A 14,392-nucleotide genomic window follows, 5' to 3' on the forward strand; every position below is an offset into this window, starting at 1 on the left:
AATTTATTCTCTCTTCCTAGTTTCTTTGATGTGCCAGACGGAAGAAATGGTGACTTTCTCTTCTCTTTCTCTCTCGTCTCAATCTCTTGCCTACCAAACACACCCTTAGTCATTTAATATTAATAAAAAACAAATAATAATTTGGGCAATCCACTACTCACTCAACCCAACCAAAACCAAAAATTAGTAGGTTTATCCAACCGTCTCAATAATATAAAAGATGATTATTTTACTTCACCCAAACCAAACATAAGTACATTCACAAGCATAAACACACCTTAGTTCACATGCCATGTTTTTCTCTTATCACAACCACGAGAAATATTTGCTTAGGGACAAACATAAATTTAAGAAGTTTAGGCACATTCATATAAATATTTTTTTTAAATGTAAAATAGTTTAAAGATATTGAATGATGTGCGACTAATTTATTCATCATTTAATTTTTTTTATTGTTCTGTGTACGCTCAAATAATTTTATTTGTTCCCATTACTAGAACTTTGAGCAAGCACAAGGAGGAAAATGTCATCAAGTCTGCATTACTAGAACTTAACAATAAAATTACCAAACTCTTAGCACTAAATTGATTACTAACGTAGGAACATTAATTATCCAACAAAGATTGCATGCAATTTGTTCATAAGTCACAACTTGAAAGGGGATAGTGCAGAAGCTCCAAAACCGCTTGCCAAACGATATTTCAAGTACTCTTTCAAAGAAGTGTCTTTGTATATTGGTGGGTTTTCTTCAGATAAAAGTTCCTTGATTGGTCCAATCAATTTTGGTATGCCCTCAGGAGAGTGATCATGTTGTGTTCTAAAGAGGGTTGCAACTGAAATTCTTGGACCTGCATGTTTTGCTAAAACTCTGTGTTGAACACTTTTAAACTTGTCATTACTCACAAGCTGCAGAAAGAAAATTAAATTGTTCATAGTCAGCATTCAATTTTTATTTGACATATACAAAAAATTAAATTATTATTAAAGTTACACTAAGATCTTTATAAAGATCTTTCACCAATTTTAATTAAAAAAAATGTATATTCTAATTTTATGCATGATGAACTCACCTGTAGAAGATCTCCGACGTTCACTACAAGAGCTCCATGAATGGGAGAAACATCAATCCATTGATTGTCATGAAGAACTTCTAAGCCACCAATATGATCTTGCAAAACTATTGTAATAAAGCTAGCATCTGAGTGCTTGACAGTGCCAATGGTTAACTCTGGCTCAGGGCATGGTGGATAATAATGACATAGATGGAAAAAACTTTCAGCAGCACCCATTTCTTTAAGGTGAAAGCGATTAAGGCCAAGTGACTCTGACAATAACTCATACAAAGAAGATCCAAGTGCCGTTACTTCTTTTGTGTATTCATTCACAATATCACTGCAAGTTTGTTATCATTAGCAAGTCATCAAGGACAGATAATTCTAAGTACAGATGACCTCTAACTATAACTTAAGAACCGAAAAAATTAATTGAAATATATGGATATTAACAACCAAAGCATATAATGCCATCATTGATTAGAAGGGGTAATGCTTAATGTTTAAAGTAAGAGTACACCACCAATTTTGTCTAGGATTTTACACACTTTTTCTTAATTGGTCTTTCAAGCAAAAAAAAAATAACATATGGTCTATGACTATTGAGTATGGAACATAGGCAGTGTCAAGGGAGCAAGGGGCGAGGGAGTAGAGCAAGCGTAACGAGTATCTATCGTGCGTTTGGTCCAATTGTCAGTTGTAAGGAGCCGACGCGAAATACTTCTGTGACTTTGAGGTTGGGTGACTTTGGTGACTTTAGTGTATTTTAGATGAAAGAGAATGATAGATGAATGATTAAAATAAATTATTTTGATAAAAGAGAGTTATTTATTAGGAGAAAGATAGAGACAAAGTCACCAAAATCACCGAACTCAAAGTCATCGAACTGTAACCCGGAGCCGACTAGGTGTTGGCTGATAGCCCTCACACTAACATTTAGGGTTATTGGTGTAATTTGGATGTATTATATATATTATATATAGATAAAGCTTGCAATATTGTAAACCCTAACTTTGTCCATTCAAATATTACAGAACTACATTTTCATTCTCAAAGGTTTTCACACACACTAAAGTAAATTATTAAAAGTAAACTATTTTAACAGGAAAGTTATTTTAACAACTAAAACTTGACACGTATTTGACAACAGTATAAAAGTAAATTATTTATCATTTTTTTTACAAAAGTAAATAATTTATAACTATTGATTTGACTTTAGAAGAGAGAAAAACTAATAAAAAGAGAAAGAGTCGTGTTAACTTGTGTCCTAAGGGCATAAATTAAGGAAAATAAGAAATAAATTTTGTATTGAAAGTGTAAGTGGCTGTTTGGATACGCGATAGAACGCTCTAAACGCACGTTCGTAGTGGTCAAATATGGTTTGACTTTTAACTTTCATGTTTGGCTTATATTCTTCTAAATCGATTCCACCTTCAAAATCACGGTAGACTGGAAGCTATGATTTGGAGCTTCTGCGGTTGCCTAAATCGATTCTAAGTTTTAGTTTTGTTTTCCAAGGCAATCTTCCATTAAAACCCTTTATTAGCGTCTGCCATGGTTGAAAAACAACAACCTTGTTTTTCAAAAGGAAGAAGTCGAACAAGATAGCAAGGAATGGAGGGTTTCTGATCGAAATCATTGCATACAAAGTAGAAATTGAATGTTTCTAATGGTATTTCATATCATTTTTTCATTTTTACATTGGTATCTCATTCTGTTTTTGATGGTGAATTGGTGAGTCACTCACCGCGAGTTGTCCTAATTGTTATGATAACCTTTGCAATATCTTAACTATTTTTGACAAAATGCAATATACAAATAAACTTATATGCTTATATTATATTAAAAATAACTTATAAATTATATTATTTTAAAACGAATTTGTAAACCAATAAAATTAACGTAATTATTTTTGGTGACAACTAGGCTACCCATGAAAGAATAATGGGTAATTTACCCCAACCAATACACATTAGCCACATAAACATATATTCATGAACTATCTTGACCCCACAAATAAATTGCTCATTTTCATTGGTTGGTGGGTAAATTACCCACCATTCTTCAAAGGTAATTTAGAAAAAACCATAATTTTTTACTAATTAATTTTTTTTTGAAGGAAGGATCTAATTATATGTAATTATATTAAATTTAATTATTAGACATAAATTTAAATAATTATCTAAAATGAGAGATATCTAATTTTAAATACAATTAAAAGGATAATTTGGTCATTACACATTTAAAATCAATTTTAATTCAACATATCCAAACAACATCAACTTATAATAATCACTTTTAAATGAAGTTACCCAAATATAAATCAATTCACATCCAACTCACATTTAACCAAAATCAATTCTCTCAGAATCAATTCAATTAAAATCAATTTTATCCATCGCCAAACCAAACACACACTAAGTATCTAAGCTTTTGTAATGTTAAATACACAATTTCCAAAAAAATAATTTAATATTTAGCATCTTAACTTTTGTCTAACTTGTGTCTAAGACATAAGTTAACATTTCCGAAAGAGAAGGTTGGACAACTAAAATTGTTCAAATAACATTTCATATATATTAAATTAAATTAGTGCTCTTAAAGAATTATTATGCATGCAAACCTGCAAACTGGTGGTAGTTCATCAACATTGGGAGGGTGAGGTGCCCAGAAAAATGCAAGTGTGTCCCTCCACTCAGCAGATTGATCTTCGGAAAGAGTAAAATTGGAAAGATAAACAACTTTTTTAGTGAGATCACGGGTGTAATACTCTTTCCTCACCTTAGGATCCTGTTGATGAAATCTACAAGTTCCTTTGATCATCTCATCCAAAACATGAACTGGAATTCCATGATTTATTACTTGAAAGAATCCCCATTTCTCACATGCATTTTCAAGTTGTCTCACAACTTCATCTCTCAAAGCAGGATCATCATGGATTCCTTTTAAGTCAATTGTAGGGATACTTAGCTTTGAATTTGATTCATTCACTGAAACATCATTGATACTAGATTGTTCACAATAGAACATGTGTGGAACTTTTGTTACTCCATTTTCTACAAGTCCTTGGACACCAACCTTTGACTCATCAAACTCCTTTAGTTCACTCTTTTTGTCATAAATTGGAGCATGACTTGTGATTGTGGCCATGATAATAGTTTGAGGTTATTGTGTTATATGGAAGATACTTTGATGGTTTCAAAACCAAGGGGTTGAAAGAGGACTAAATAGAAGGAATAGGTATCATTGTTTCCTAGAATACTCCGCATAAAACCCTATCTTTGATTTCCTAGAAATCAAAGATAACTATATTTTGAGGTTATTGTGTGTGCATGAATTTTTGTTAATGGAAGATACTTTGATGGTTTCAAAACCTAGGGGTTAAAGAGGAGTAAATGGAAGGAAGAGGTATCATATTGTTTCCTAGAATACTCCGCATAAAAGGACAACTATATTTTTTTACCTAATTTGTATTTAATAAAGCAACTAGATAAGAAGCATTGCTTGTTTGACCTTATTGGCCACATTAAGATATATAAAACTATGTGTCATTCTCAGAAAAAACTGTATGTTTGATTCCAAAGATGGACCAAAACGTTACTTTTGGGGACCAATTTACAATATTTGAATAATATTGTAATCAATTGGCAATTGTTTGAAATTGTTTAGGGACCAATTGGTAAAATAAGTAGGAACAAGGTTTAAATTTTTAAGCAAAATGGAATAAATTTGTATAATTTGAAGGAACTATAATGAATAATTTGAGATTCACATTTTATAGAGTAAGGAAAGAATTTTAAATTCTTAGTTTTTAGATTTTTTTTCTTTTTAAATTTAGTTTTTAGATAGTGTTTTTCTTTTTTGAAATAAAGATGTTTATAGCATATCATTAATAAGAGGAGTTTTGATACATAGATAGTGTTTGAAATTTAGTAAATTTAGTTTAGGCAAAGCACTTCATAGAATTCATTTATTTTTTAAAATTCTCCAAATTCAGCATTCAAACAATTAAATTTACACTTAAGAATTTGAATAATAGTACTTATATTAATTCAAGAGACATTAATGAACATTTTATAGTTGTTCATGAGGAGATTTAAACTTTGTACTTTGATATTAAAAGGTTGGAGTCGGATCACTGAACCAATATAACATCTCAATTGTAATTACATATTAAGAATGTGTTTGGATGGTTAATTACAAATTCTACTTCTGTGAATGTATATTATAGTTTGGATAGTATATTATAGTTGTTTGGATGGTGAATTAAAGATAATATTTTGTGCAACAAGTTTAATTGTCGTTTTTTCCGACTTTGCTTATTGCTTAGGATTGTTTCTTCGTGTTTAGTTTGTTTGATGTAGTCCTCTTGGATTATGCTTCCCTTCTCTAAACTATTTTTCTTTCACGTCCACGGTTTATCCCTTTGTACTTTCTTGGAAACATTTTTAAATAGCAAGTTGTTGTATTATATCATTTTTGTTTCATTGGGTTTTGACCTAGTCTCCCAAGCTACATATTTTTCTTTATTTTATTTTAATAAAATGGGAAATGCTGCGTATTGCGAATAATTTATCACGGTGATATCACGATACTACAAACTTGTATTGTAGGAAAAGCTTTAATTAATATCCAACCGATTGATGTATTCCATGAAAGAACATTCAACGACAACAATAAATCACGAGACATTCGAGGTAATTCCATTCGCTGCAAATAGCAGCACTCAAATAAAATTATTGGGATACTACAAATGATTGGTGGTTGTCTTAAGGTGTCATATAGTTGGAAGAAAATGTTATGAACACTCTATTTTTTACGATCTCTTTAATAATCATTTTCTTATTCCATGAACCACATGTGGGTTTTCTATGAGATTCATTTCCAAAGTGAGACCCACGTGAGTTTCACCCAATAAAAAAATGAGTGTTAGAGAGAGTAATGGAAAGAAAGTGTCCATATCATTGATCTGGTTGGAATGTCAAAACTTACAACATGATGTCTTTGCACTTTACTCCTTGTGTTAAAATAGTTAATTGTGATGAGTAAAGGTTAATTATTTACTTAGTAACTAATAAAGGATAATGAATAGTAATAATAATTAATTAAGTGATGATTTTTTTTTAATGGTAAATAAAGATGTCCTTGTGAGCTTAACTCAGTTGGTAGGGACAATGCATAATATATGTCAAGGTTCGGGGTTCGAATCACTGACACCACAAAAAAAAATGGCAAATAAAGATATATAAATAAATGAAAAGGAGAAAACTTATATAAGAGTATAAACAATTACAAATCATGAGTGCAAAAAGTACTCAAACCAAGCAATAACAGAGACAAAGTAGCAAGAAGTAATTTCTTTCGTGATGAGTACTTATGTTAAAGTGAAAGAAGGTATGATTGTATCATCTCCTGCTCGTTTTATCTATGCAAGTTCTTTGGTTTTTGAAGATATGCGCTGCAAAGGTTGTTTTAGCCAAAATTTGTCAAAGGGGGAGATTGTTGGGTTTGTAGACTATATTTGGCCGCATTTTGTTATACCAAGTTTTCTAGCAAGATGTCGGACGATTTCGTGATGAGTACTTATGTTAAAGTGAAAGAAGGTGTGACTGTATCATCTCCTCTCGTTTTATCTATGCAAGTTATTTGGTTTTTGAAGATATGCGCTGCAAAGGTTGTTTTAGTCAAAATTTGCCAAAAGGGGAGATTGTTAGGTTTGTAGACTATATTTGGCCGTATTTTTTTAAACCAAGTTTTCTAGCAAGATGTCTTGACATGTTGGTGCGACACCATAATGTACCTTGTTCCGATTTCTTGGGTGTTTTATTTTTACGTGAGATCTCTGAAGATTCTATGAAGATATGATTCTTGTGGAGCGTTGAACAAGAAGTGTGTGGTTTCTAGAAGCAGTGATGGGCAGTTTCTTAAGTGTGATGTTCTAACATTTAAGGAAACATTTTATCTGCTTCAGAATATTGTCTTGAAGACCGTGTGATTCAACTGGATGTTTGGCCCGTTTTATGCATCAAGTCCATTCAAGACCTAATTCTTCGCTGAAACCGTCATTTACAAAAGTTTCATTTAGGGTTTTGGAATGTCCTTGTTATTTGTGAGCAACTCTTGTATCACCTTGATACTAGAGCTGGACTGTAGTTGAGTTGTAAGCTTTGAATCACTCGTAAGCTTTTAAGCAAGAGTGGATTCAGTTATTTAGGAGCGTGTCTCCATTTCTTTTATAAATGTTGTTTATCACTGGTGAGTGATTGAGGGGAAGTGAGAGGGAGTTCTCATATCTAGGTGTGTCTTAGATAGAAATTACACGGGTAGTGATTAGCTGCGAAGTTAGTAGACCGAATGTTTTTATGCATGCTTCAAACTAATACTATTATAGTGATTTTCCTTCCTGACTTGGTATCCCCCGGATGTAGGTGACGTTGCACAGAACTTGGTTAATAAATAACATGTGCCTTTTACTTTCTGCCTTTATCATTAAAGTTGCTAATTGTGTATTTGTGTTGTCACGATATCTTAACTTCGTACTTGACATTTTGTTTGTCTTGACATCATTCTCAACATCTTTAATATGTGCCAGAATATCACTTTATTTTTAACATTCTCCATCATTCACATATTTACTAGATGAAATTTGTGTGGATCCTTGACTTTATGTGAGATTCATCGATGTCAGCCCAAGGGCTGCTATTAAAACAAGGGTTTTAGGCCCCTAAATTTTTTAGATCTCGTATTAGACCATACAGTCTTTTTCGCTTTAATATATTTTCGTAAGTCAAACTCTTTAAACATTTTTGTGTCTTGCTCGGTTAGTAGTTAAATGGAGAGTTGTAGACTTTTGATTTATGTTGCATGTTTGATCTTAAAAGTAGCTATTTTATTGGTTATACATATCTGATTTTTTTTTTTTTTTTATTCTGATTGATATGAATATGATGTTATTTGTTTAAAATATATTAAGACACGCTGTGTGCAACCAAAATATGTAAAAGTAAAAATGTCATTTATATTTGAGTTAGAATTCATTATTACACTTTACTGTTTAAAGGTTTAAGAATAGGTAAATAATGTATATATTAAATATTATTTTCAACATATATTATTAATTAAACTAAATTTTTGCTTTTAGAAAGTTCTTGCTCTAATGTGATGGAGTCTAACGGAACGAGGTAGACTCTCACAACTTAATGAATTAATATTTGCATATTGAATGTGAGTGATATTCATATTTAATGTCTGACACGCCTCAAACAAAATTACATATTTAGTGTCCTTAGTTTTTATGTTTCTTTGTCAACACACTTAAGCCTCAATGTAAAATACTCTTTAAACCTACAAATATACATCGGATTGGTCCTGAAACTCATTTTTAAAGTGTAGTACCCGCGCCGATTTCCTTCGATAAATGGATGAGTGTTAAAAGAGAATGTTAAAACTAAAAAGAGAGTTTTGTTTTTTTTTTTTTTTTTGTCATGTAGTCTAGTGGCTAGAGCTCACACATATAATATGTGGAGAAGTAGGGGGTCTGGGGTTCGAACCCCGGCCCCTGCATATATGCAATATCCCTACAAACTTAGCTAGGCTCAGGGGGATAAAAGAGAGTATTTCTAATCCTCCTTCTAATTTTAATGATTACAAGTACGGTATGATTCAAATCACATATTTTTAGCGCAATTATTCAGCAATCATCACACACTTTTGTTGTAGCCATCTTATTTCAAGCACACAAAGTACATTCACATGAAACATAAACACATCTTATTTCACATGCCATATTGTTCTCTTATCACAACCACGAGAAACACTTGCTTAGGAACAAACACAAATTTAAAAAGTTTAGACATTTTCATACAAATAATTTTTCTTTAGAAAATAAAATAGTTTAATGATGTGACTAATTTATTTATCATTTAATTTTCTTCATTGTTGTGTGTCACTACAAAAAAAAAATAAAAAATTAAGACGGTCTTGTTGCGACGGGTGCTAAAAACCGCCACTATAAACATTACCGCAGTTTTTATGTAAGACTATCACACAACAACATGCATACATCTAGAATTCACCACACATTATGCAATTACACTATAACATATATGCTAACTATTAGGTGGGTTAGTTTAACTTCTTAAAAAAAAAAACATACATTAATCATTCACCAACTAACTTGAGCAAACGCAAGGAAGAAAAGCATCAAGTCTATCATTACTAGAACTTAACAATAGAATTACCAAAGTCTAACACTAAATTGATTACTAACGTAGCAATCATAAATCCAAAAATATGAATAAAAACACAGTCAAAGATTGCATGCAATTTGTTCATAACAACTTGAAAGGTGATAGTGCAGAAGCTCCAAACCCGCTTGCCAAACGATATTTCAAGTACTCTTTCAAAGATGTATCTTTGTATATTGGAGGGTTTTCTTTAGATAAAAGTTCCTTGATTGGTCCAATCACTTTTGGTATGCCCTCAGGAGAATGATCATGTTGTGTTCTAAAAAAGGTTGCAACTGAAATTCTTGGGCCTGCATGGTTTGCTAAAACTCTGTGTTGAACACTTCTGTACTTGTCATTACTCACAAGCTGTAAAAAGAAAATTAAATTGATCATAGTCAGCATTCAATTTTTATTTGACATATACAATTTTAGACTTTATGCACAGATAAGAGAAATGATTCCGGTGTCAAATCAATACACATCATATATTTTTATAACCATTTTATAGCCTTATATGTACGAAGTATTCACGACCGTTTTGTCAATAAATCAGTTATGTACTCTAGATAATCCTCTTTCATCCACATGTAAGAAGAGTCAAAGTTCAAACTCATGTCCGCTCGTTTAAGATGACCAAGTCCCTTGATACTCGGACCAATCACATGGATTTACAATTCCAAGCTAGCACACAGAAAACACAAAAATTCTCTTCTAATTTTTTTTTCCATAAAAGGTCAAAAAATATATTGATAAGAAAAACTTGGGGGCCAAGCCTAACCCAAACAAGATCAAGAGAATCTAAAAGAAGGCATTCCTATCAATATTTGACTAAAGTTTTGTCCTTTTTGCATATCTAGTATCTTGATAAAATTATTTACTAAGCTGAATGAATATGCTAGTTGAATGTTTATGAGGTATCAATTTAGTGGTAAGAGTTTACTTTATTACTTCAAATGATAGAGTTTTAATCGTTGAAGAAAAATGTATAAAGATCTTAGTGTAACTTTTATAATAATTTATCCTTTCCCCTAATTTAAATTTAAAAAAAAAAAAAAAAAAAAAAGTATATTCTAATTTTATGCATGATGAACTCACTTGAAGAAGATCCCCAACGTTCACTACAAGAGCTCCATGAATGGGAGCTACATCAATCCATTGATTGTTATGAAGAACTTCTAAGCCACCAATATGATCTTGCAAAAGTATTGTAATAAAGCTACCATCTGAGTGCTTGACAGTGCCAATGGTTAACTCTGGCTCAGGGCATGGTGGACAATAATGACATAGATGGAAAAAACTTTCAGCAGCACCCATTTCTTTAAGGTGAAAGCGATTAAGGCCAAGAGACTCTGACAATAACTCATACAAAGAAGATCCAAGTGCCGTTACTTCTTTTGTGTATTCATTCACAATATCACTGCAAGTTTGTTATCATTAGCAAGTCATCAAGGACAGATAATTCTAAGTAGGTGGTGGCTCTAGCTATAAGCAACCGAAAAAATTAATGGAAATAAGGATATTAACAACCAAAGAATATTGTTATCATTGATTAGAATGGTTAATGCTTGCTTAATGTTAAAAGTAAGAGTATACCACCAAATTTGTCTAGGATTTTCCACACTTTTTCTTATTTGGTCTTTCAAGCAAACAAAAATAACATATAGTTTATGCTTGTTGAGTATGGCTCATAGGCAGTGTCAAGGGGACAAGGGAGAGGTAGAAGAGCGAGCGTAGCGAGTATCCCCCGTGCGTTTAATCCTATTGTTTGTTGTAGGGAACAGATTGGGGGGGGGTCAGGGCGCGCACTACGATTAAGGGTTATTGTTGTAATCAATAAATTGACGTATAAAGCTTGTAACATTGTAAACCCTAACTTTGTCAATCGAAATATTCTAGAACTACAACCGCTTTTTAGTTGTAGACATGTTTATTGTGTTGCAAATTATCGTTTGTTTACTCTTCTGTTACTAGTTGTTCTACCATTAACATTTTTTTAAATGAGTCTAGCAGAAAAACTCACACAGAAGTGGAGATTTGCGAGTTCAATTCACGCATCAATGTATTAGATATCACTAAAGTCTTATACCATATAATTTTTTCTTCACTATCTTTAACAAACACTAATGGTTACTTATTATTTTCACTTACACAAGTGTCATACTAACTAGGGCAACATAGGAGTGAGAGTGTAATTTTATCCATAAAGGTCAAATCAATTGAAAGTTCTAAATTTAAACTCTACTTGAAATAATTATTGATTAAACTTTATTTATGTCATGTTATTTTCCTTAAAAATCGAAGAATTAAAAAACCATATATATATATATATATATATATATATATATATATATATATATATATATTTAAAAGAAAGTTATCTTAACAACTAAAACTTGAGACGTATATAAAAGTACATGTTATTTATTATTATTGATTTGATGAGAGGAAAAAAAACAAATAAAAAATGAAATTGTATCAGCATAGTATATAAATACATAGTTAGACAATTAAATGGTTGTTCAAATAACATTTCTCTTATACTCTCTCCGGTCTTTACTATAAGCAACAAAACCAATGCAATAATTAATGAATTTAACTTTTTTAATATTTTTATGAATATACCCTCATAAAATACACCTACTAATATTAAAAAGAGAAGCATTAAATTAAATATAGAAAAGTCTTTTAAATAATAACTACACCTTAAAAGTTGTTACATTTTAGGTCAAATGCATCTAAAGGTCCTTTAAGTTTTTCATTTTCCCTAAAGTCGTCCTTTAAGTTTCAAAAGTCTCAAACAAATCCTTTTAGTTTTTGAATCGTTTCAAACAAGTCCTATTGTAGATAGCATAGTTGGTAATTTCTTCCTTGAACTCATCTTTGGTACCAAATCTGGCTCCTAACACCCACTTAAAATTAGTCATCTTTTTAGACATGACAAATGGTGGATAATGCTCTTTGTTGTTATCATCTAAATCATCACACCATCATCCTCTAAAAGGACTTGTTTGAAACGATTCAAAAACTAAAAGAACTTGTTTGGGACTTTTGAAACTTAAAGAACTTGTTTGGAACTTTTGAAACTTAAAGGACAACTTTGGGAAAAACGAAAAACTTAAAGGACCTTTAAATGCATTTGACCTACATTTTATTATAAATATAACATAATTTTTTTTGAAAATTTTCTTATAATAACGACCGGAGAAAGAGTATTACATTAGTGGTTTACACTTAAAGAACTATTATGCAAACCTGCAAACTGGTGGTAGTTCATCAACATTGGGAGGATGAGGTGCCCAGAAAAATGCAAGTGTGTCCCTCCACTCAGCAGATTGATCTTCGGAAAGAGTAAAATTGGAAAGATAAACAACTTTTTTAGTGAGATCACGGGTGTAATACTCTTTCCTCACCTTAGGATCCTGTTGATGAAATCTACAAGTTCCTTTGATCATCTCATGCAAAACATGAACTGGAATTCCATGATTTATTACTTGAAAGAATCCCCATTTCTCACATGCATTTTCAAGTTGTCTCACAACTTCATCTCTCAAAGCAGGATCATCATGGATTCCTTTTAAGTCAATTGTAGGGATACTAAGCTTTGGATTTAATTCACTGGCTGCACCATTGTTGATATCAGATTGTTCACAATAGAACATGCGTGGAACTTTTGTTACTCCATTTTCTACAAGTCCTTGGACACCAACCTTTGACTCATCAAACTCCTTTAGTTCACTTTTTTTGTCATAAATTGGAGCATGACTTGTGATTGTGGCCATGATAATAGTTTGAGGTTATTGCGTTATATGGAAGATACTTTGATGGTTTCAAAACCTAGGGGTTGAAGAGGACTAAATGGAAGGAATAGGTATCATTGTTTCCTAGAATACTCCGCATAAAAGGACAACTATATTTTTGACCTAATTTGAATTTAATAAAGCAACTAGATAAGAAGCATTTCTTGTTTGACCTTATTGGCTACAGTAAGATATCATAAAACCCTATCTTTGATTCCAAATAGCAATAAAACATAACTTTAAAAAATTTAGGGACCAGTTTAAAAAGATTGAAAAAATATTGTAATCAATTTGCATTTTTTGAAATTTTTAAGGGACCAATTGGGTAAATAAATAGGAACGATGTATAAATTTTTGAAGCATATTAGAATAAATTTGTATAATTTGAAAGAATTATAAAGAATAATTTGAGATTCACATTTTATAGAGTAAGGGAAGAATTTAAAATTCTTAGTTTTTTTATAAAAATAAAAATAAAAAATTAAATTTTTTAATTTTTTTAGTAATAATGAATTATTTTTTGCTAGTGTTTGAAATTTTGTAAATTTAGTATTGCCAAAATACTTCAAAAAATTCATTCATTTATAAAATTTTCTAATTTCATCTCATTCAAACAATAAAATTTACATCGAAGAATTTGAATCGACGTTGATTACAAAGGAAGAAAAACAGGGAGTGGACGCCGGAGAGATCATGTGCTGGGAGATGGCTTACAAGCAAAGGACATAAAGATGTGCACCATTACCGCTTACGCCTGGATCGCTTGGAGGTGGATGACGTCAGGTTTTCTACTTATGGTGATCACAGAGACGTGCACCCATTCCAGCTTATTGTCACTTACTCGAGATGGCTAATGTGCGGGAAGGAGAGGGTGTTGCGTCATTTACCTGAGCGGGTAAAGAGGCAGCTTTTCTATATATATATATATATATATATATATATATATATATATAGAATATTGAGACTTTGAGGGCAGATTTGTAAATAAGAGAAAATAAGTAGGTTAAGGATTTATATAAAAGGGGAGAGTTAAAATTAGAAAATAAGGATAACGTGAAACCTGTTTTTGGAGAAAAAGGGAGAAAACCAAGAGAAGAAGAGAACCAGAGAAGAGAACCTGTAGAACCTTTCGATCGATCAATCTAAGGTAAGGGTGGGACTAACCTTCATTAATCATAAGTATGTAATTCTGAAAAAGGGTTTAGCCTTTGTAGTTGTTGTTAGTTTTGATGTTATAGAAATTAGGGTTAGATTGAATTTAATTGTTAAAAGAGTAGGTAATCCAATGAATTAAGGTAATAATTGATGTTCAGGT

The 14,392-nt window shown here is 31.5% G+C and overlaps 2 protein-coding genes across 2 annotated transcripts; both read right to left on the bottom strand.

Moving 5' to 3' along the window:
• Positions 1 to 462: 462 nt before the first annotated feature.
• On the bottom strand, positions 463 to 4,499 carry LOC11410782 (1-aminocyclopropane-1-carboxylate oxidase homolog 1). The gene is made up of 3 exons (XM_003596110.4): positions 3,676 to 4,499; positions 1,071 to 1,392; positions 463 to 906 (listed from the first exon to the last, which is right to left on the bottom strand). Exons 1-3 carry the CDS (start codon positions 4,200 to 4,202, stop codon positions 646 to 648), a joined length of 1,110 nt encoding a protein of 369 aa, XP_003596158.1. The 5' UTR covers positions 4,203 to 4,499; the 3' UTR covers positions 463 to 645.
• A 4,744-nt stretch (positions 4,500 to 9,243) lies between these two features.
• On the bottom strand, positions 9,244 to 13,197 carry LOC11409250 (1-aminocyclopropane-1-carboxylate oxidase homolog 1). The gene is made up of 3 exons (XM_003596111.3): positions 12,533 to 13,197; positions 10,376 to 10,697; positions 9,244 to 9,646 (listed from the first exon to the last, which is right to left on the bottom strand). The coding sequence occupies exons 1-3, from the start codon at positions 13,057 to 13,059 to the stop codon at positions 9,383 to 9,385; spliced, it is 1,113 nt and encodes a 370-aa protein (XP_003596159.1). The 5' UTR covers positions 13,060 to 13,197; the 3' UTR covers positions 9,244 to 9,382.
• Between the last annotated feature and the right edge of the window lie 1,195 nt (positions 13,198 to 14,392).

The sequence above is a fragment of the Medicago truncatula genome, chromosome 2 (genome assembly GCF_003473485.1).
Source record: "Medicago truncatula cultivar Jemalong A17 chromosome 2, MtrunA17r5.0-ANR, whole genome shotgun sequence".
Taxonomy (NCBI): Eukaryota; Viridiplantae; Streptophyta; class Magnoliopsida; order Fabales; family Fabaceae; genus Medicago; species Medicago truncatula.